Source organism: Polyodon spathula, chromosome 25 (assembly GCF_017654505.1).
Source record: "Polyodon spathula isolate WHYD16114869_AA chromosome 25, ASM1765450v1, whole genome shotgun sequence".
Taxonomy (NCBI): Eukaryota; Metazoa; Chordata; class Actinopteri; order Acipenseriformes; family Polyodontidae; genus Polyodon; species Polyodon spathula.
The window spans coordinates 9,546,231-9,570,637 of NC_054558.1; the positions used below are offsets into that span (position 1 = coordinate 9,546,231).

The following is a 24,407-nucleotide window of genomic DNA, read 5'->3' on the forward strand; positions in this document are numbered from 1 at the left end:
GCTTCTTCCAGCGATAGCCCAGTGAAGGGACTGCAATCGAGAAACCCCGCCCACATATGATTAGATGCAACCCGTGCCGGAGTCTGCATCCAGTGTACATCAATGTCGACACATTAAGATCAATTCTGTATTGAATTCAGCTTGATCTCCGTTCAAACCGAGCACCACGCCACCGCATAGATTACAAAGGCATTAGATCTATAGGTGAAATGTTACACAATTTAGAGATGCCATTATTGATGAATATTAATAATGCATGCTACCTGCTCTGTACAAACCAAAGAATCAAATGCTATTACATTTAACAGGGTTGAAATGTAACCCAGCTACAATTGCTGCAACTACAGTTATAAGAACAAATGGATATTATTAATTAACAACAGAATCGCCGTATTTTTTGTTAACGCCAGGGCAATCGATTGAAGACATAGTATGTTTCATTTTAGCTTCAATGAAATTAAACCTAAATAAGCTACGGTGTAATATAATTGTCATATACGTTAGATTCCTCAGGTCCAGCACCCTGTACCGCGGGACAGCTCCCGTCACGCGCTCGCATCTCCCATGGAGCCGCTAAGGAACCCTGTTCTATAATTGCAACAGCAGTTTGCACAAATGCAATGCTGGTATTTTAGGGACGATATTATAGAAATGCTAGGAAACTAGTAAAACATGTTCTTTAGTCATGAAACCTATTTTACGGTTGAGAGTTGTATAGGTAAGGATTACATTAACTTCATCAGGTGCTTGCTGGCTGATTTAAGTTTTTGAAAACTGCATTTTTGAACTGCGAAGAAGTGTATATCTAGTTTAATGTGGTTCGTGATTACTAGGGGGTAATCCATTAATTAAACATTGATCAGACTACAGCCAGCAAGTACACTCATGTATGTCGTTCAATTTTAAATTAAACGGTTCCCAACAGAAGAGATGTTCCAGCATCTGATCGTTATTAAGAGTCTATGGGTGCTGTTAAGTCACTGAGTCGCTCAATGTGAGAACACTTGCAGTTTAAATGACTTGACATTCCCCTACACGAGAATGCGGAGTGACTTTAAAAACAGCGACTAAAATGCATTGCTTTTATGCATTTGAGATGTTTTGGTTGATGAAATTTCCTGACATGGGGGCTCATTGGCATTGAGCTCCTAAAGACAAGAATGCTAACCCTTGAACATGATTTTGAAAACATTTTACCAGCAGCCCTTAACGATTGTGCTGGCAAGAGAATTAAACCAGCAGTGATGCTGTAAAGAATCTCATTTCGGATGCAGAGAGATACATTTGAGGCAAAGACAAAACCGACAGAACTTAAGCACAGTCTGTAGTTTCTTGTTACTTGTTAGTACTTACAAAAACAAACCAGTCGTTTAACTTTCAAAAAATATCATCACAGAATCCCAAAGCTAACAAAATGTGCATTATCGGGCGTTGTCTGTGGTGTTCCACTGGGCTAGGTCCCTTGCTGGTCCCTTGCTGTTTTCATTATATATGCTACCGTTGGGTGACATTATCCGCAAACACAGAGTGAACTTCCATTGCTATGCTGATGATACCCAACTATATCTGTCCCTAAAGCTAGGATTTTTTTTTTCTTCATGGGTGTTATTAGCTACTTGTCTTACAGACATCAAGCATTGGATGTCACAGAATTTTCTAGTGTTGAATTCAGATAAAACCAAGGTTATGCTAGTGGGCATCATAGAACCAACTAAAGGGAAGTGTGGGATTACATGAGCTTGACCCTTGCAGTCTCTCATCAAAACTTAAACTAGCAATTAAGAGCTTGGGCTAATCTTTGATCCTGATCTATCATTTGAGACTCATATTAGGGAAGTTACTAAAGTATCTTTTAGACCAATTATTTCTGTATCTGATGCCGAGAGTCTAATGCATGCCTTTGTTTCACCTAGAATTGATTATTGTAGGATGTGTTTTTTTAATCCTCCACCAGTTTTATTGTCATTATTTAATACAGTTTTGTAAGTTCTTTTTAAATGTCTCCATTTTTGTCACGTATCTGGAGTTGCAAAACTGTATCCAACCGCCTGAATGTTACAGGAAGTCTGGTCCGAGACACGTTTTTCTTTCTGGCCAGGTGTGTGGAACTGCTCCTTATGACGTCATAATTAAATCGTCACGATGACCTCACAAGACACAGAGATTAATGTTAGTATTATTATTGTTGTTTTTCAGGGCCATTTTGGTTTCTTTAATGGTTGCTAGGGAAACACAAATCAAAGCCCGACTAATTAATATATAGATTAGCTCTGCTTGTAATTTTATTCAAATCAATAATTTTCGATTTTTATTTCGTTGGCTCTTTAGAAGTAAACTTAATTACTTGCCCCCACCTCATTCGTCTCTTTGCTTTGCCTTCACTGACTCGGGTAATATGTGTTTGCTGTTTGTATTGTATTAAAGCAGATACGACCTTAAAACTTGAGAGACTTGAGAAAAAATCCTTTACGCATCAGCCTACCTCACATCACCGGCGCTATTTAAACAGAAAGAGCAGAAGAAACGCATTGTGCCAGATCTCAAAACAGTGAATGATACAAAAACTGGAACTGGCGGGATTGGAGGAGACGCACCACTAGAAAACTCCATCTGCTTGAATTTCTACATAACAGTTCACTAAAAAAAAAAAAAAAAAAATTAAAAAAAAAAGTAACACAAAAACCCGACCGCAATATTCTTTAATAAACCAGATAAATCATGTGGAGCTTGGCTGTCAAAAAACGATTAAGACTAACGCTCTATTTCCCCAAGCCCACGGGTGTGCATTTAGATTGCGAAACTTTCTGACAGTTGGGAATGGGCTGAGAGGATTACAATTGAATTGTGGAGACACTTTCCTAACGCGTGGGCACCCAAAAAACTAACATGCACACGCACTCGCACACGCACACAAAATCACTGCGAGAAAAAAAAGATTTTACGTTATCGCCAATTTTTGTAGTATTGTGAAAAAAATCTTGACTTATTTTTAGTCACCGCTATTTAATTAGCCGAACTTAAAAGCCTCTTTAAGAATAGCCGCACTTTTATTTATTTGTAATCCTTGGCTACGTGTTCAGCTTTTCCCGGGTATTGATTCTTGAAACTGCTACCTTGACTTGCTGCAACCAAACCACCCACTTTATATTGGCAGTCTAGCTATAAAGGAAGCATGGCGTTTGTTAGTTGACCAAGCCAAGCGCTACACTTTATACACGCCTGTTGCATAGGAGTGTAATAAGACCACAGCACACGAACGCTGAAATGCTGCTGTGTCTGATAATGGTTTCTGGGTCCAGTGTACAAACATACACTGCCTGGCCACTGTGTTAGGACACGTCAACATGGCTGGATTTGGCATCGCTCTGAACTGAAGATGCCAAACAGGCTGACAATGGAATCTGGTTTCTGCAGCACTATGATGCTGTTGGAGCAGCACAACTGCAAACAGCACTCCAAAGAGGCATGATAGTGGGGCACAATGCCACGCTGCCTTAAGGCTGTGATCAGGGCAAACGCAACAGGGACCCAACACCATATTTAGTACAGGTCTTAATCAAGTGACCAGGCAGCGGCAGTGTATTATTATTGTTATTATTATTATTATTATTATTATTAGTAGTAGTAGTATTTATTAGCAGATGTCCTTACCTTACCCAAAAAATACATATCAAAAATTACAGCACAATTAAGAGCAAGCTACTAAATACAATGACTTAATTCCTAATAAGAGCAAATACAAAACACAGTGTGATTTGATATCGGGGCAGTTCAAGAGCAGATAACAGTGCTGATAGTTACAGCAGGGTTAGATACAAGTGCAGGTGAAATACAAGATACTACAGATTGGTTCAGTGCAGGATTAAATACAGTAACATAAGGAGCAGATAAGTGCAAGTTAGAGTGCATTAAAGGCAGAGTGCTATATTGTCCAGAAGGGAAGTGTTGCGTTTTCAAGGTGTTGTCTGAAGAGGTGTGTCTTGAGGAGGCCCCGGAAGGTGGTCAGGGACTGGGCAGTCCTGACTCCCGTAGGAAGGTCATTCCACCACTGCGGGGCGATATGCTTTGTTTTATTAAAGCTGCAATTTAGAAATGAGCTGAACAATTTATAGAGATAGAGAAAGAGAGAGAAAGTGTGTGTCCTTCTTTCCTAATGTTCCCGTATTCATGTTTTGTATTTATAGTTCCATTAGAGTAGTGTCATATGCTTAAATACCATATAACTCAATAGTCCTTGGTCCACCAGGCTGGGACTGTACCTCAGACACATTCCCCTGTAATGGAAATGTGTGATTGGTTGGAGTATGTACATTGTTAGATATACATGTCTGATGTGTTTTTAGAGACGGAGTGATCATTGAGTTCCACTGTAGTAAGTATAGGGATTTAGGAGCTCACTAGTACAGAAAGGCCCCAAAAAAAGATTTGTGGTTGACTTGGTAAATTCTTTTGGGACAACTAAAAAGAGCTCCTGTTTACACCTCTTCTTATCACAGCGGTGCATTGAAGCTTTTAATGGCCCAGAAACATATATTATTTCCATCAGGTCCCACAGCTTTGATTGATAACACCATGTAACAATTTTTTTTTTTTTTTTTTGGTTCCTGGGTAGTAAGTGTTATTTCCTAATTGCTTATGCCTCAAAAGTATAGAAAATGGCTATTATTCCCCACAAACTTTGCTTTTGTGACCAGGACAGTGATATTTTTAAATTTACCTATTTTCCAGAACATTCCAGATAGATTCAGTGCTGAGTAAACTCGAAGTAACTTCTAGAACTTTCAAGAACTTTCCAGTAATATAAATAGTAGTATAAATACAGGGACCTTAAGCCCACCAGTTCAGTTTAGTTCCAGCTGCCTAAGTGGATATATATCTGCATTTTTCTGAGATGGCATCAAGAGGCTGCAATGGTGGCATTCCTGATGGGTCTCCAAGGCGGTTTTACCAAGTTTCCCTGCTATCTTTGCCTTTGGGACAGCAGGGACACCAAGGCACACTACCACAGGCGGGACTGGCCACAGCGGACCGAGTTCTCTGTGGGGAGGAACAACGTCAAGTGGGAGCCACTGGTGGACCCCCGGAAGGTGCTGGTGCCACCACTGCCCATAAAATTGGGCCTTATGAAACAATTTGTCAGAGCTCTAGATAAGGAGTCGACAGTGTTTAAGTACCTTCAAGACTTCTTCCCTAAGCTGTCTGAGGCAAAGGTCAAAGCTGGTGTCTTCGTTGGACCACAGATAAAGAAGATCCTGGAGTGCAATGAATTCCCCATGAAGCTCACTAGTAAGGAGAAAGCAGCTTGGAACAGCTTTGTCTCAGTGGTTCGGGGCTTCCTGGGCAATCACAAGGCCGAAAACTATGTGGAGCTGGTTGAGACTCTGGTGAAGAACTACGGCACAATGGGCTGTAGGATGTCCCTCAAAGTCCATATCCTTGATGCTCATCTTGATAAATTCAAGGAGAACATGGGAGTGTACTCGGAGGAGCAAGGCGAGCGCTTCCACCAGGATATACTGGACTTTGAACGCCTCTACCAAGGACAGTATAACGAGAACATGATGGGAGACTACATTTGGGGGCTGATTCGTGAAAGTGATTTACAGTATAATCGTAAAGCCCGAAAAACTACTCACTTCTAAATCTTTTGTAGTCATTGTTGTATTACTTTAGTATAAATACATGTTAATTTCGATTCATATGTTGTTTTTTTCTGACTTTATGTGAATGAAAAGACACAAATTCGCCCGTTTTCTCATTAGAAATAGGTCCTGGTCACTATCCTGGTCACAAAAGCAAAGTTTGTGGGGAATAATAGCCATTTTCTATACTTTTGAGGCATAAGCAATTAGGAAATAACACTTACTACCCAGGAATAAAAATTGTGTTACATAGTGTAATGTGTGAGCAGGACAGGGCATTAATGCCAATGTGAGCTGCGGCACATTTTAAAAGAAACAAAGTTCATCAAACATAACATTTACTGCAAGTACAACTATTTTTAAGGTAAAACTAGACAATTCCAGCAATAGATGGTGACCTTCTTTAAGAATTGGAATGCAGATCTACCAACCTATTACTGGACACCCAGCAGGTTTGTAAAATCACAGCCAAGGTCTATGGAAAATGTAGCACCGCTTTAGAACTTTACAATAACGTGTTTTGTTTTTTTAAAGGGAACAAGTCTCCTGAACCACTGAACCACCAGCTGAGACCATCTGAGCTGAATCAGTGTACACTGACCTACTGGACTGAGCAGAAGCCTGTCCCACAGACCCTGTAACAGGGCAGTGGGCCTGAATGGGTTACAGCTTCTCAAGAGAAGACAAATGGTGAAAAGCTTCGAGAAGCACCCACACTCCAGAGCCAGCAGCTGCTGGTTATCTCTGCCTAACGAGATAAAAGGCTGTCAGAGGCCACCTTGTGCGCCGGAAGGAATGCTTGTGGGCTGCCAGTGTGGCAAGAGCTGGGAAAAACAAAAGCAGCTTTTCAAACAAATGAGAATTTCCTCCAGCATCCTCACCAAAATGGAAAAGTTGGAGAAACAAGATAGAATTTACTAAATCACTTTGTCTTTCTCATTTCCTACCTGGGAGCGACTGTGTAAAAGTGAAGCAGCTCACATTATCCTCCCTCCTCCCTCCTCATCTACCAAGAACCTCTGTGTCACCCTCGACCCCTCCCTCTCTTACTCTCAGCACTTCTACTCTGGCACTCTCCTGTTGCTTCTTGCTCAGCAACAGACTCAGAATTCGCCCCTTCCTCACCGATGACTCCATGCAGCTCCTAGTTCAGGCCCTGGTACTGTCCCGCCTTGACTACTGGAACTCCCTCCTGGCCGGCCTCCCTGCTTCTGCCATTCATCCATTCCAGCTCATCCAAAACTCTGCGCTTTGCTGGTTCCCTATCCCTGATTGCATCCAATTCAAAACTTGTATTTATCTATCGCTGTCTTGACCTTTCTGCTCCCTCCTATCTCCAAACTATTATTTCTCCCTACACCCCCTCTCACCCCCCTCCCCCCCACTGACAGATCAACTGTAAACGTCCCCTCCGCTCCTTCTCCACCCTCGCCCCTCAGTGGTGGAACGACCTACCCACGGATATCAGGACTCCTCAGCCCCTGACCACCTTCCACCGCTTCCTCAAGACACATCTATTCAGAGAGCATCTGTAAACCTCACAACTCTATACTGGACTAAATGGCACCCAACTGTACCAGTACTTGCATCAGCTTGTACTTGCACTGAACTGTTCCATACCTTGCTGTATTCTACTATTGCTCTTAATTATATCTACTTCCTGTATCTTGTATTTGATTTTACTTTTATAGGTATTCATGTTTTTTGTAATCGATTTTATTTGAAATCATTCTCATCCATTCATCATACTTACTGGACTTGTATAAGCAAATGTTTTTTATATAAGTTAACTGTTCTCAGTCGAACCCACTCTTGCATGAAATTATTTACTGTATTCTCTATTTTGTGTTCTTATTTGAATTTGATCTTTTGCTACTGGTTTTATTGTACTGTGCAACTACTCTTATCTGTAATATGATACTCTGCAAAGTGATATTCTGAAATGTGATTCTTCACAATGTGATAATGAACGATGTGATTTCCCATCGCGTACCTTAAACCCTGTAACTGTATGTGCCTTATTAGCAGCCTGTTTGGATTATAAAATAAAGCTTGTTTTTCACGAAAGGGTCTGTGACAGTTGTTGGTTGGTTTCTATTCTTAAACAATTGTCTAAAAATACATGTGTGCAAAGCTTTGACATTCAATAACAATGTTTAAAGGGGGGGTGGAGGGGGTTCTAGCAGTACTTCAGTATTGCACAGTCAGCTGATAAGAGAACCCCACAAGGGGAATTGATCAGATTGCCTTCTTCAACAGCAATAAAACACAGTCCAAGGAGATACTTTGCCCCTTTAAACAAACAGCACTGAGTTAATATTTACCTGAGATGAAAGGTCAAGGCCACTGGCACTCTTGCAAGACAGCAAGATCTCTGCGCCAACCCTCAGAGCTTTCTTTCTTTCTTTCTTTCCGTTTCTTGCAGGTAACAGCAATGGCAGACCTGGCGTTTTACCCAGCTGCAGCGCTCGTTTACTTTTTCTCTGTGCAGAAGGGAAGCCAGGAGAAGCGTCTCCTGTTGGAGAACAGTGCCTCCATCAATGTGTTCTGCCTGTTTGTGATAGCCCAGCCTCTCTGCCTGGTCCTGGGCGGCTACACTGGGATGACAGCCTTTCTCATCCTCGCACTCCTCTCCTACAACCACCTACCCTGGCAAGAACCACAACAGGCCAAGGAGAGGGTTGACAAGGAGAAGGGATTGTCTCCCAAACAGAGAAAGAAGACAAACTGATGTGTACTGAAATCATTATATGGGGCTGCCATGCTGTTAAATATACTATACTGAGTGACTGAGAACCAGACAGCCAAGAACAGATTTTCTTGTTTTCAGTTGTTCAGAGATTTGAATGCATTAATAGGGAAGGGCATACATTAGCAGTGGAACTAGGGGCCCAGAATGCAGATGCTCCTATGTCTCCTTGCTTTGTGTCATGGATCCGTGTGGTTCAGACCCTCTCTTCAGTTGCCTGAGGCTTTGCATTATTTGCACCTGTTTCAATTTTTTTTTTTTTTACGGCTTCCAGGTAACGTTACCTGCTCTTCTTTTGCAGAAGGACTTTGCTGTTTTGTTAAACCCTGCTGTTTTGTAGTAAGAGTAGGTGGGGAAAGTTCTTCTGATCGAGACTCAATATGAGTTGGGACATCTACAGTATGCTGGACAATCAAGATATAAGCAGCTAGACGGTAACCTGTACTTTAATTAAAGCATTCATTGTGACTAAACCCTTGTGATGCATTGTACCATGAGCCCTAACCTCAGCCCAGCCCAGTCTTACACAGATAATCACTGGCTTATGGATTCATACTGGTTACTGTGATCTGATTAGGAGAACCCAATACTGTACAAGCTGAATTCAGTGTTAATTGAATCAGATCTTTTCGATCAACCTAAACTACAGTGCATTTAAATTACAACTGTTTAGGTAATGAAAATTGAATAGACATTTAGCATTGATTTTTGTATCAATTAATACAAGCATTCTCCAGTGTGTGTATTTCAGCAGTAGTGTAATTGCAATGTTGTAGGTGTAATGCTATGTACAAGTGCTGCTTTTGACATCTCAATTCCAAATGAACTACAGTAATGCACATTTCTGTTCTTACACACCAGCAACCTCTTGTATGCCTTGCATTCATTCTGGAGTACTGAACTATATTCATGTGGTGAAGCATATTAATAAACATGGCAAACCTGCATAAACTATGGGGAATGCACAGTATAACCATGGGAAAAGTATGGGAAAACTGCAAAAATACCATGCAGAAATACCACGGTAAACTCATAAGGGGCCTCCCATCGTTCAAAAAATAAAGCAGCTCTTTAAAAAGCTGACCCAAACGGATGGCTTAGTATCCCTAACAGGAAAGTGTGGAATTCAAGCATTGAAATGTTTGACTGCTGCCCAGAGGCCCTAGTCAGGGATATAAAAGGATTACCTTCTTAGCATGTAATGTGATGTTCATAAACAAGGGATGACAAATGTTAAAACAGTAAATTCTAACTAATTGAATACGGTTATGAACAAACACACTCTAGGGAGGTGGATGGTTTCAAAGTTATTATTGAGCATGAATCCCTGCCTGGGGTGGAGGTAAAGCAAGGCAATCCTGCCTGCCTACAGAAGCCAAGCTCGGGATGCCTGCAGGGTGCCACTGCCGTGGTGCAAGTAGATCGATTGAGTAATTAAAACTGTGTTGTTTTGGGCTATGGAAATGAATTGTAATGAATAAAATAGCTATTAGCTGCTTGTCTTACTGGTTTCAAAGCTGTGTGTCCCTTCAATATACATATTCTGCGCAAACAGTGACTTGAAACTCTCCAAACCACACAAGCAGTCTGTTTTTGCAGTATACACTGGCACAGTCTGGCTGTAGAAAATGAAGATGAATGATTAATGAGATTTTTTTCTTTGTTTTCAATTTAAACAATGAAGGCGTGTATGTTAGAGCACGTGAAGTCTAACACCTGCCCCAGGGTATGTTTGCACAGCTGTATCTGTGGTTAAACCAATTTAAAATAAATAAACAAATAAATAAACACAATTCCATTTCTTTTTTTGAGCAGCAGCCAAACAGACAGACACATCCATCAGACTCTCAATATTCCAGAACTTAGACTCTGCTGTACATTCTGATATGAGAGTTCTCCCTTAGTGTAGAGGAGAGTTCTGCAGCTAAACCTATTATAAAACAATGGAATAGAAAAGGCTGACAGGAGCACTGAGGTGCTGTGCAGGTTAAGCTGCAGCTACACTCAAAGCCTCGATTTCACATCGTTTGAAAGGTTCATCTTGTCTGTTGTGTTTGCAGGAGTCCCTGGAAAGACATCACCTACAGTGGCATACCCGGCCACTCCCTGTCTGTCTATGGGTCATTTCTGTACTGTCTGCTGCGCAGGGTCCACACATGGACGCCTCAGAAATCTAATTTTGTGAGCAGGTAGTTTATACTATTTTGTGAAACATGTAGAAATAAGGCAGCCAAGATTCGCTATTTAGAAGCCTGCAAAGTGTCACCTTAAACACTCTACAGCACAGTACATTCAAGCTCTACACACCTGACTCCTGTACCAATAAGCAGAACACACTTCTGTTAACTCAAGGTGTTTTCTTTATTTCACATCAGCAACAATGAACATTCAAAAAGGTTTCACATTTTCATTTTTTTCTTCTTTTTTTTTTAAATAGGAGCTTTTTTACAACATTTACAGCTGTGTATGTTAAAAGGACAGTTTAAAACATTCTGTCACACGCACACATAAAAAAAAAAAAAAATCTTTACAAACATTTACATTCCTAAAACAATTCTGTGCAATAAAAGACACCTCTGACCCTGTTATTGTGACCAGTGCACAGCACTTAATCTGTTTACAAGCCAACGTGAAGTGCCCTCCATTAAAGAACAGTCTCTCTAGAGTGAGGGGCTGGGGCTAAACCGACAGCGGTGCCATAATAAATAAAGAATAGCGCCATAAACTGTGCTTTCATTCAGGCTGGATTGCTTTTTTTAATACATCAATGTTGCTGCAATAGCAGGACAGCAGCTATTAAAACCAGTGATTTCTCTAAACAAAGCTGGTAAAAAAAAAAAAAAAAAGGATGCCTTAATATACCAGAGTAAAACGTTACTGTCATTTAAAAGTACGAAAGAAAAACAACAGCTGCCTTCCCTGTTCCCGATGTTTGCGATCGCAGTGTCTCTCCTTGCTTCTTACTCTGAATCCCCTTGTTTTTTATGGTATAGTTTAGAAGCAGCCGGGGTCAACAGAGTGCAAAGGGCACAAGATCACATGGTTTCTCAAAACCATGAAGCAGAAAAAAATATGAAAAAAGCCATTCAGAACGACAAGAAACATCTTAGAATGGTAAAGGATTACACAAAGAAAAGGGAGTGCTGCAGCTGTGTGTCCCTTGAGTACTTTTACAACCAGTTAATATTTCAAATTGATCTGCAGTACAGTTACAAGCTTGAAAAAGACCCTTTCAGGAGTAAAAAGTTACATCATAATCTCCTCTAGACATTTTCTAGAGCAACATCATCGTTTGGAAACACGTCTAAAAGTGAGCATGCACTACAGGGATTGGAGAATGACAGCAGGTGTCAGTGCAGAAAAGCACACAGCCCGTTTCGAAACTTCACTTCAAACCCTTTGGGCAATGGCACAGTTCGGCTGTGAAACACACATGCACGCATGCACACACGCACACACGCACGCATGCACACTTCAACGCTGAGGTCCCTTGTTTGTACTGGCCACTGTCAAGCCCTGTCTTGTGTGTCTTGCACTACAGCAAGATAACTCACACCTTCTTTCTATTAAAGTATAGCAAAGACTCCATGTATAGATACAGGAGTGGCATTGACACACACATACACTGCTCTTATATCAACATACAGATTACATCTAGTTGTTCGGTTAGGGAAGCTACTGGCTCCCACTACAGTACTGGCTGATAACTGGCTCACTAAACAAACACAAAAATACTGAGATAACAATTCAAGTCTTGTACAGTAGGTGTTGCATTTGCCGGCATGTCTTTCAAGTTTTTATTATCATTATTTAGTATTTTGACTAAGCACCCACACATATGTAGGCATTAAGGTAAGAGATCAGCTGTTTGTGCCAATGGCTCTACCCCGCTCTTCTGGCATCCTGCTGACAATTCTAGCTCTTGATGGTGCCACTCAATGAAGATCAATGAATTGTCACACTCCTCTGCACCTGGCATGTTGAGCAGAAGCAACACTACAAAACAAGTTTTCATGTAAAATATCCATGTAGTTCAAGTTTCCTTCCACTGATCAGGCCTATCTAAGAATAATTTACACCAGCAGATACTGGAAGTCAGTCAACAGGCTAGAAAAAAACAACAAATCATTGCTCCAGGTGAGGTCATGGGTCAGTGAGTAATTTACTCTCCAATTTAGACGCCAGGTGAGTAAAAGGTATTTCAGGTGAGTAAAATGCAACACTACCTTGAATAAATAAATACTGTACCGATGTACGGGGTATGCATTAACTACAGCCTTACATTTGAACTGTAATGCTACTTTGAACTACTGTACAAAAACTTGGACTTACAATAAAAACAAAAACCATTACTATTATTATTTGCTTTATTTACCACAAACAATGTGGCTATGAAGCAAATAAACACAGAAACAGAATGATTTTATACTCGAACACTGCAAGTGGAATATACTTAACAAAAAGCCTGTAGGCACATCATACAGATTTCTAATGCAATGATACCATTGTGCTTTTGATTGATCGTTTTACTGTAGTAATATAAAAGCACTCACTTTAAACACAGAACAGTGTATATATTATATAGATTTACCTTCCACAAATTCGGTTGACAGATAGGTAAATAGCTAGGTTAGGTTGAGGGGGGACTAAGACGGTGCCTAGAAATCCAGAATCCAAATATCAAGAATCCAGTCGATTTTTCACTAGTCACAAACACACACCGCAAGTGAGGTGGTCTTTTTAACTGAAAATTGAGACTTTTTGGTCACATGTTTCTGGCAATTCCCAGGCAGGCTCCACTGGCCATTGAGATGCTGGAAACTATTGAAGCACAAGAAGCTTGCTCGCATGCGATTCACGCTGTGCAGGCAAATTGCTGCACGTGTTTGTCACGCATTCCATTTAAATATCATAAGGAATTCATCTTTTTTCAGTGTTTGTGCAGCACTGGTTGTGTGATAAAGCTACACTTATTGAATCTAACTGGCCTGTGTTCTCTACTGCAATCTGTTTAATAGGTGTCGTATTCAATATGTTAAGCATTTATTTTCAGTTGAAGAACAGTCTAGCCCAGGGGGAGGCAACCTTTGCAACTCCATCCCAGGTCTTTGTTCCAACCATGTACTAATTCATAAATTGAAGCAATAAATTCAGCCTGTTAAAACTGGAATGGAACAGCAATTCAAGATCGGAGTTGCATACCTCTGACCTAGCCAATGAGTTTAGTTCATGTGACAGCTAACACACCAGTGTGTTACTAAGAACATTTCAAGTTTGAGAAGGATCAGTACCTTATGGTTCATTGCCTGCTTGAGGCAGCTAAAATAAAAAAAGAAATTGCCACCTGGACTGGTTGTTTTTATTGTATTTCCAGAGTTAACTGTGAAAGTGAAGGCCTTTATGCTTTGCAGCTTTAAAGGGGGCCTGTACCCAAAAATAACAAAGCGCTCTTTGTGCTTCGCACATCCAATAAACGCTTCTCACTGCACCGATTTGGTCAACAAATCATGGTTTAGCGATATTTTCAATTTCTTTGTCCACTTTCTGGGTCAAGTAACACTTGAGGGAGCTGGTTTATGGGATACAGGGGTGAAAACCCACAGTGTGCAACATGGGGAGTGCAAAGCTTTCAGGTGCAAGAGTGAAAACAAGACGAAAAAGTTAGTGTGTGCCAAAGCCTATTAATTCAGAACGGGTGATCATAGCAAAAAAAAGGGCTACATAATTTGAGAATGAGGCATACACTGAAATTCTTTCAGGTGTCAGGACTGGAACCTGAATGAAATGCTAAGGAGTGTCTGGAATATGAAGGCAAGACGAGGTTAAAAGCCAATACGATGAGCACAATATTTACCATAAAACAAGAAGAAACGTCACACAGCAAAGGCTGGCATCATCGTTTAGCGAGGTGAAATCATCAGAAAGGTAGATACAATCGTATATAACTCAATTATATTTATCAACACTAAGGAATAAACTACATCAAAGTGGGCAAGATAAATGACGAGACCAGAGGGCAATGTCACCAGAAGCCTGAGATACTAGTGTTACAGGCTTTTTATTGCACACTTTGATGCACTTTATTTGTTATCAGTTGTACAAAATCTTGAAAAAGTAGAACACTTGTATGAATTCCAGAAAAAAAGAGAAGTATTGTGCTTTCTGTGTATTATCATTTTCCAATTTGGAAATTGTTAACTTCAGTTTGTCGCTGTTTTCTCATGTGTGTGCAGTGGCTCGCAATGCTGTTTTCTCGTTCGTGTGTGTGTGTGTGTCTGCAGTGGCTCACAATGTTGTTTTCTCGTGTGTTTGTGTGCAGTGGTTCGCAATGCTGTTTTCTCGTGTGTGTGTGTGCAGTGGCTCGCAATGCTGTTTTCTCATGTGTGTGTGTGCAGTGGCTCGCAATGCTGTTTTCTCGTTCGTGTGTGTGTGTGTGTGCAGTGGCTCACAATGTTGTTTTCTCGTGTGTTTGTGTGCAGTGGCTCGCAATGCTGTTTTCTCGTGTGTGTGTGTGCAGTGGCTCGCAATGCTGTTTTCTCATGTGTGTGTGTGCAGTGGCTCGCAATGCTGTTTTCTCGTGTGTGTGTGTGCAGTGGCTCGCAATGCTGTTTTCTCGTGTGTGTGTGTGCAGTGGCTCGCAATGCTGTTCTCTCGTGTGTGTGTGTGCAGTGGCTCGCAATACTGTTTTCTCATGTGTTTGTGTGCAGTGGTTCGCAATGCTGTTTTCTCGTGTGTGTGTGTGCAGTGGCTCGCAATACTGTTTTCTCATGTGTTTGTGTGCAGTGGTTCGCAATGCTGTTTTCTCATGTGTTTGTGTGCAGTGGTTCACAATGCTGTTCTCTCGTGTGTGTGTATGCAGTGGTTCGCAATGCTGTTTTCTCGTGTGTGTGTGTGCAGTGGCTCGCAATGCTGTTTTCTCGTGTGTGTGTGTGCAGTGGCTCGCAATGCTGTTTTCTCGTGTGTGTGTGTGCAGTGGCTCGCAATGCTGTTTTCTAAATTGTGCAGTGGCTCGCAATGCTGTTTTTCCGTGTGTGTGTGTGCAGTGGCTCGCAATGCTGTTTTCTAAATTGTGCAGTGGCTCGCAATGCTGTTTTTCCGTGTGTTTGTGTGCAGTGGCTCGCAATGCTGTTTTCTCGTCTGTTGAAACTGCCTGTTTGTGTGTTTCCTCCTTTCTCTTTCTGACTGGTACTGCTCCCTTTCTCTTCGTTTCAGGATAATAAACCTACACTCTTACTAGGTAGCCTTAAGGCTGTAAACTCCGGGAGTTCTAATAGATTGTATAATAATAATAATAGTATGGAGGTTTTGTATATAAACAATTGACACAGACAATTGACGCAGCGATTTTTCCATAAAACACATTTACTGCAAGTGATGAAGTATCTGGAGCCTTTTTGGTTCAGTTTTCTCAGATTAGGCTGATTGCAGCTCCTTGTTACTGAATATTCACTATCGCTGCCTGACAACGCTAAACTGGGGCAGTCGGACCTCCACGCTTCATATAAGTAACCTTCTACTGGACTTTATTTCATCCATAATAATCGGATCAATGCCGTCGCAAATAATTTTGTTAGCTGCAGCCATAGACTATCAGTGCTCTGAAACAGGGAAATCAACGACCCGACGTCATGAGAGACCCAACACACAGAAGCAGAACGTTGTTTTATTGCTTTTATATCGTAAACTGGCCGAGCTGGGGCTTTAAATTGTGTCAAAAGTTTTCAGCCACATGTTTTCTATTGAAATGATTCTAGATTCACTGCCACTACAGGTACCCCTTTAATACACAATGTTTGTAGGCACCAGCTTGAAAAGGTCAGCTGATTTCAAAGTGACAGCTCGTCAAAGTGTACCATGGCAACAGTCCAGTGACCTTGATCATGTCTATTAGTTTAGTCTTCTGTGCCCTCTGCTGGAACAAAAAGAAAGAAGCATTCCTTCCATTCCCTTAAGGGGTGTTAAGCTGGCAAGACCCAATCTTCACTCCTCTTTGAAACCTGCCTGCCTTCAGCCCGCGGATTCAGTATTAATAATAAACCAGGAGCTGCAACAGGGGTCCTCTGCAAGGGCATTATGGGAGCTCAACAGGCAGGATAAAAGCATGCAAAAAAAAAAAAAAAAAAAATATTTAAAAGCATGTTTTGGGACACTGCCCCTTTAAGAGTGGGATCACATGAAACCCAGACTTCCTTGTTGCTATTTAAACAGCCCTTTCATCTATTCTATGAAGCTAGCATGGGCACTTTTAAAGCATACAAATTCTAAAAGGATTTCCACTTCTCAGTGTTGGGTGTCTTTGCCTCTGAAAGAATGTCAGTCTGTATAGTTGACCACTGTTCAAGAAGCATCCAAGAAAAGACACACTTAGGTTGGCACTGATACATTTCGAAGGCAGTATTAACCTCCTCTTGCTGCAGGGAGGACGGGCACTTTGAGCAGGCACACTGTCCTGTAAACTAGACATAGAGCTTCACAATCACAATTGAAGCTTTCCTCAGCATTACAGTGCAGCGCCAAGCCCCCCCCCCCCCCCCCCCTCGCCAATTGTTTTTACTCCAGAGGCCTTTCATAAAATGCTAACAAGGCAACAGGATGGGCCTTGCAACATCAAAAGCAGCGATGTTCAGTTTCAAGTAGTTGATTGATCAAAGTGCTGCTGTGGGAAGCAAGATGAGGTGGATACTGCACCCGGCTGGAGCTGCACAGAGTCTGTGTCCGGCAAGTCCTGCACTCCTCCACCACGGCAGCAAATCAGCTAATCTTCCCGATTCTCGCATGCCAGATCTTCACACTCAGATCACTAAAAAGAAAAAGGAAAAGGAAAGGGTGGGGGGGGGGGGGGGGGGGGAGACATGGAGAGAGAGAGAGAAAGAGAGATACCATTCGCCAGTCAGCCAGTGATTTGAGGAGCACCTGTACATAAAACCCCTAATGAAAAAGGGTCCCTTAGAATCCATTTATAAAACCTGTTATAAATGCACCATTGAGGGTTCTGACGATTATTACAAGGAACAGCAGAGAATACATAAGTACAGTGTGAGTGCATGCAGCACAGTGTACATGAAGGACAGCATTCAGGACTCACCCGTGCATGCAGCACAGTGTACACGAAGGACAGCATTCAGGACTCATCCATGCATGCAGCACAGTGTACATGAAGAAGAGCATTCAGGACTCACCCGTGCATGCAGCACAGTGTACATGAAGGACAGCATTCAGGACTCACCCGTGCATGCAGCACAGTGTACATGAAGGACAGCATTCAGGACTCACCCGTGCATGCAGCACAGTGTACATGAAGGACAGCATTCAGGACTCATCCATGCATGCAGCACAGTGTACATGAAGGACAGCATTCAGGACTCACCCGTGCATGCAGCACAGTGTACATGAAGGACAGCATTCAGGACTCATCCATGCATGCAGCACAGTGTACATGAAGGACAGCATTCAGGACTCATCCATGCATGCAGCACAGTGTACATGAAGGACAGCATTCAGGACTCATCCATGCATGCAGCACAGTGTACATGAAGAACAGCATTCAGGACTTATCCGTGCATGCTTCTGTCGACCCCATCGGCTTGGAGTTAAATGACATTTTTAGAACCCCAAAATCTTTTTGTGTTCGGCCTGGGGTTGCCTTGTAACCCCATCATGAAGCACAAGATTTACTTTACCTATCCGCTTTTGTACTTTTGAAATGTAAATAAATGAAGACATTTGGTCAAGGCTACACAATTGGGACTACCCAGAGTATAATTCCAACTAGTCTCTCTTTTACATGAAGGGATACAACTGAATAAACATGGTCTATGAGTAGAATTGTACACAGTTATTGTTTTTTTTACGTGAGATTTTAGGTACTTCAGTGTTTAAAGCTGAGGATGAACATACTCTAAATACAATACAGTACATTCCTTTCTTAAAGTAAGCTAGCGTTCAATTCTCCTCATACCAGGATCATCTTCTGTTTTAAACAATATTAATAAATAAAGAAAGAAAGAAAGAAAGAAAGAAAGAAAGAAAGAAAGAAAGAAAGAAAGAAAGAAAGAAAGAAAGAAAGACGATTTGCAATTTTAATTAAAAAATATAGGCATGCAATGTATTCATTAACGTTTCTGGTTTGCTTTTTTATATTTCCAAAGTAGCCTAGTTTGACATATTTGGGTCTACCCGGGGAATAATTTAAACTATCAAATTCAAAACTCAAATTGATCATTCAAAGTAGTGTCACTTTGACATGAAGTTACTGTCGGATCCTTTGGTATCAGGCCTTCTTCTGCAGATCGGCTTCAGGTAAAGTGAATTTTCTGCATCGCAGTGGGGTCACTTGCAACACGACAAGATTTTGGGGTTCCCAATGGGGTCGTATTTTGGCTTGGGGGTCTTAACACACAGACATATAAAACCGAACCCCCAGATATGGTGTCACATAATATATATATATATATATATATATATATATATATATATATAATAAATATTATAATATATTATATATAGATATATAGTTTATTATAATATAAATATTATTATCTGGGGATATTTTTTTAGTAACAACGAAGCAACATGAACCAATATTGTTGATCTGTCATAATTATCATCTTTCAAATAAAATAAAATGAAATTAAAATACATTTCACGGTAAAATATAAATAGCCCAGGTCCGGCTGGATTTGTCGCTAGTGAGCTCTAGGGTAAAGAGGCATGCCAGAGAGAGGGGGACTGTACCGCAGAGCAGAGAAGCAGGGACAGTGAAGGAGGAGGCTCAGGGCAGGGTCGTGGCACGGCCCTTGATGGCTAGGACCCGGCGCGGGAGGCAGGGAGTGAGGCCAGGAACATAATTCCATAACTTTACCCAACAATCACTGGAGGAGCGAGAGAGAGAGAGAGAGAGAGAGCAAGAGAGGATGAGAGAGAGAGAGAAAGAGAGTGAGGGAGAAAGAAAGAAAGGTTAGTAGAGGAAACTAGAAAGACCTGGAGGAGTCACTTCTTTGCTGAGGTGCCACAACGGCAGGTTAAAAGCAAAAGCGAGATTCAAAAGAAATCTCAAAACCTGGTGTCACTTTAACACACAAGGGCTTCTTTGCAAAAATGTTCCTGCTTTAAATCAGCTCTCCAGGTTCACTAATCCAGTATTAGACTTCAAACATTCAGATGAATCTGGGGAGGGATTCAGCAGTGCTTTTAAAGGATGAAGGTAATTAGAGAATCTCGATACAGTCAAAAACAGTTTCTGGAGTCTAATTGGTTCCTCCTGCCCCCATTGTGGTGGCACCACTGCAGATCAGAGATCTGGTTAACAAGCGCTGTTAGCTGTTGATGGTTTTCCCAAGTGTTCAAGTCTCCACTTGCGATCTGAATGTGCTCTGATGAGCTCTGGGAGCTAAAGAGTTTGCAAGACTGTCAGGGATGGTTTACAGAATAACACTTGAGGGTACAGTAACCTGGCTGCTTTGGAAATGTTAAAACCATGGAGTAGAATTGCTTCTGCAGGTCTGGCAATGCACAATTCCTTGGTTACATCCAATGTGTTCACAGCACAGTAAAAGGCTGGTGTGGCAGTTTTACCGAATGATTACACTATAGATGAATTAACAACTATACTGCAGCTAATATAACCTTAGTCGGAAAATATAAGCATTAAAATAATAACTTGTGCAACGTCATGGATGCATTTACTGGGGGAAAAAGAGTTCAACTTTTCTAATTGCATTTAATGCAAAAGGTGATGCTGAACTGCAGCCTGTGCTATGAAGATCTGCTGAAGTAGGGACAGAAAGTTTTGCCACGAAACAGCTCTGTTTCTACAGAAGCCATCAAACATCAGCAGATTAAAAAGTTCGATGTGTCATCCCAGTTCTACTGCAGCTATCGGCGCATTTAGTTTTATGGCAGTTTTGCACTATATGTATTATTAATGGATTCTGGGAATGTCAAGGCAGGTTGATGAAAGCTGTGAGAACAGTAATATATAACTGAGAGGGAGATGGGCGCCTTGTATCGTATTCCCTTTCAAATAGCTACTCCCACACCTCACACAGATGAGATCAGAGGGTGTCACAGCTTCTGGCATTTATTACTGACAACTCCATCGCTTCTTTGAGTTGGAACCTAGCTTCCAATTTCGAGATCAATAATTACATTTCACCTGGGAAATGTGTCTTTGTTTTTGGTTATGAATAGAAAATATGACAAAACATGTAAGAGTGTCCTGGCTCTGGAGAGTCTCAGGACGTTGTCTCAACGGGCTCTACTTCTATCCTTAAAACAGCAGCAGAACTAAATACTGACACTCCCCTTGCCCCCCACCCCTCAAGGATGACAACATCCGTATTAATGAAAATAAAAAATAAAAAAACAGCACATCGGGGTACATGTGAGAGAAGGCTTAGAAAATGTTAGTTGCGGTATTAAAATCTGCCAGAGTTTAGATCATTAACACAGATAAAAGGGGTCCCTCTCTCTCTCTCTCTCTCTCTCTCTTCTCCCACTCCCTCTCCCTCCTTCCTTCCCTCCTCCACACCTGGATGCAGTGAAGATCTGCTTGGAATTGGTACAGATGGCGTTGATGGGGCTGTCATGCCCTTTGATCTCTCCAATGGGGGTGAAGTTGTCCACGTTCCACACCTTGAGCATGCCTCCTCGGCAGCCACTGAGAAGCATGGGCCGGCCGGGCACGTACGCCAGGGCACTCACCCAGTCCTTGTGAGCATTTGGGATTTGCTATGCAAAAACAAACAAACAAGAAAAACACAAACTTCTAAAAACCTGATCATCCTCAAATCGTGTCCTAAGCGCTGACAGTTGTGTTGGATTATATATATATATATATATATATATATATATATATATATATATATATATATATATATATATATATATAAAAACACACACACACACACAGTGCCTTGGAAAAGTATTCGGCCCCCATCTCTTTTTTCACATTTAAGAGTCTCAGATTCAGAATTTGAAATAGATTAAATTAGGATTTTTTCCCACTGATCTACAAAGCCTTGAGCACCATGTCAAATCAAAAGAAAAATTCCAAAAGCTTTCAACAATTTACTAAAAATGAAAAATAGAAATTATCAGATTAAAAAAAGTATTCACACCCTTTGTAATTGCAAGCCTAAATTTGCTCAGGTGCAATATATTACCTCAAAAAGTCACATAATTTGTTGATGGACTCCACCTGTGTAAGAAATTAGTGGATCACCTGCTTTAAATTAATCTGTGAGGGTTCGGGTAGGGCTGTAGTAAAGGCGAGGGTTAGGGCAGGGCTGTAGTAAAGGCGAGGGTTAGGGCAGGGCTGTAGTAAAGGAGAGGGTTAGGGCAGGGCTGTAGTAAAGGCGAGGGTTAGGGCAGGGCTGTAGTAAAGGCGAGGGTTCGGGCAGGGCTGTAGTAAAGGCGAGGGTTAGGGCAGGGCTGTAGTAAAGGTGAGGGTTCGGGCAGGGCTGTAGTAAAGGCGAGGGTTCGGGCAGGGCTGTAGTAAAGGCGAGGGTTAGGGCAGGGCTGTAGTAATGGCAGGGTTCGGACAGGGCTGTAGTAAAGGCGAAGGTTCGGGCAGGGCTGTAGTAAAGGCGAGGGTTCGGGCAGGGCTGTAGTAAAGGCGAGGGTTCGGGCAGGGCTGTAGTAAAGGCGAGGGTTCGGGCAGGGCTGTAGTAAAGGCGAGGGTTCGGGCAGGGCTGTAGTAAAGGTGAGGGTTAGGGCAGGGCTGTAGTAAAGGCGAGGGTTCGGGCAGGGCTGTAGTAAAGGCGGGGTTCGGGCAGGGCTGTAGTAAAGGCGAGGGTTCGGGCAGGGCTATAGTAAAGGTGAGGGTTCGGGCAGGGCTGTAGTAAAGGTGAGGGTTCGGGCAGGGCTGTAGTAAAGGTGAGGGTATCTGAGTGCACACACATTGTTAAAGGGGTTTGCAGACCTAAACGTGAGCACCCCCTTCACTCTCACCAACACAAAACTCTAATGAGTGATGTGCTACACTCAGGCTTGCTGCTTCCAGGTCATTACTGACAGACAGCTTTTGACAACACGGGTGGGCACAGCCAGTGAAGTACCACACTTTAACACACAGTGTTGCAAGAATCCCTTTCAGAATGCTAGCTGCAGTCTTCAGCAAAGCACCCGGACATGCAAAATACCCAAAACACATCAAACAGTGCAGACAAGCCTTTCAGCACAAGACTGAAAGAAAGACAAAATGACATTTCAGAGAGGGCTCTATTGATGTGCCGCTGTTCTGAGCAACTGAATAGATCTCTTATTCTATATATAGGCTGCCATCCAAAAGCTGTTACCAATACAATTACTCTCCACAAACAGTGCAGAAATAAATAAATGGCAAGATATATATTGAGGTTTGACTCAATTATTATCAACAGCATCTTGCCTTTGGTTTGTTTTTAACAGCTCTGTGTCAATCAAATCATTCAGTACACTCTGTTCCAATCCCCCGGGAGATCGTTACTGCGGTACCCATATCTCATACACTGTATACACACATAATATACATAGGGTTTCTTATCTGATGAGTACTAGCTAAAAAAACGAGATTGTCCCGAATATAACAACATCACAACATCCTATGTAGAGACAATCCAGGAATGAAAGCCAGGCAGCTGCTTCAATAGCCCGGGTGCACCAGCACAGGCAGTGTCTCTGTGTGTGTAGTGTGTAACAGCACAGGCAGTGTCTCTGTGAGTGCAGTGTGTAACAGCACAGGCAGGGTCTCTGTGAGTGCAGTGTGTAACAGCACAGGCAGGGTCTCTGTGAGTGCAGTGTGTAACAGCACAGGCAGGGTCTCTGTGAGTGTTGTGTGTAACAGCACAGGCAGTGTCTCTGTGAGTGCAGTGTGTAACAGCACAGGCAGTGTCTCTGTGAGTGTTGTGTGTAACAGCACAGGCAGTGTCTCTGTGAGTGTAGTGTGTGTAACAGCACAGGCAGTGTCTCTGTTATTGCTCTAGGCTGTGGTGCCGTTTAGTCTCCGAAGATCAAACCCCATACCTGTAGGAGCTCCTGCTGCTCCAGATCCCATTTCTTAATCCCGTTGTCCCTGGACCCGCTGAACAGGATGTCCCCCTGGATCGCCAGGCACTCAATGCCATCGTAGTGGGGGGGCTCGAAGTTGTGAGTGGGGCCCACGTTCCCCACTGTCCCCTCAGCGTTATCAAACATCTGCAATGAGAGCGACAATGACCGTTACTCTGACATCCAGACTTTACAAAAACAAAACAAAAAAAGACAAACGCAGAAAGTGTGCACTGTATAATTCCTACAAGGGTTCAAAAGCGTGCCCGGTTTCTTGTAACACGGTCTGGGGCATTAAGACTTTTTTAAGTTTTGTATTTTATGCTAAAGTGTCATTTATTACAATAAGAATGTGTAATGTTACACAACTAGTCAAAATAAACTGGCCACACACATGTAGCCTTCCCAGAAAATCCAGACCAATAGGAAGTGAGTGCTCACTGCACCTTGACATAGTGGTCCTTGGATCCAGTGATGACCTGGTCATGGTTTCCAGCTGTCTGGCCCACAGTCAGGCACATCACAGAGCCAATGTGTCCGGTCAGCTTCCCCATCGCCTGCATCCTGCAAGAGAAACAACCAATACATATCAATACGAACAGAACATATAGAGCCGGGTATCACAGGCAAGATCATCTATTCATCCAATCAGGGTGTTAAACAGGAGACAGCCCCGCGGGCTAACTGCACCCCACATCAATACCACCTTAATCCGTTCCACTTTGCACAAAGACATTTCACACCTAAACAAACAGAGACAGCCAATGAACCTATATACCTGTGATGCCCAACGCTCCCCGTACTAGATATCAAAAAAGAGCGGAAGATAATATAGTAAAAAAAAAACTATAGTGCAATATAGGGTTTATATATTGCAAAAATGTGTAGATTACTAAATAGCATATGCAAGAAATATATACAATACATACATATAAAATCCTTTACATCAGACTGGACCATCTCACCGTGGATTTCGTGGATCTGCTGCC

At 42.1% G+C, this 24,407-nt stretch overlaps 1 protein-coding gene across 1 annotated transcript in view; it reads right to left on the reverse strand.

Annotated features, from left to right (window-relative positions):
* Positions 1-15,488: 15,488 nt before the first annotated feature.
* LOC121300345 (kinesin-like protein KIF21B) overlaps positions 15,489-24,407 on the reverse strand; it is a 51,418-nt gene continuing 42,499 nt past the window's right edge. The window contains exons 32-36 of the mRNA XM_041228907.1: positions 23,865-23,982; positions 23,395-23,565; positions 20,921-21,120; positions 19,126-19,262; positions 15,489-17,191 (exon numbers count right to left, since the gene is read on the reverse strand). Of these exons, the coding sequence (XP_041084841.1) occupies positions 19,163-19,262; positions 20,921-21,120; positions 23,395-23,565; positions 23,865-23,982 (589 nt within the window). The 3' untranslated portion in view covers positions 15,489-17,191; positions 19,126-19,162. The remainder of the gene's footprint in view (positions 17,192-19,125; positions 19,263-20,920; positions 21,121-23,394; positions 23,566-23,864; positions 23,983-24,407) is intronic.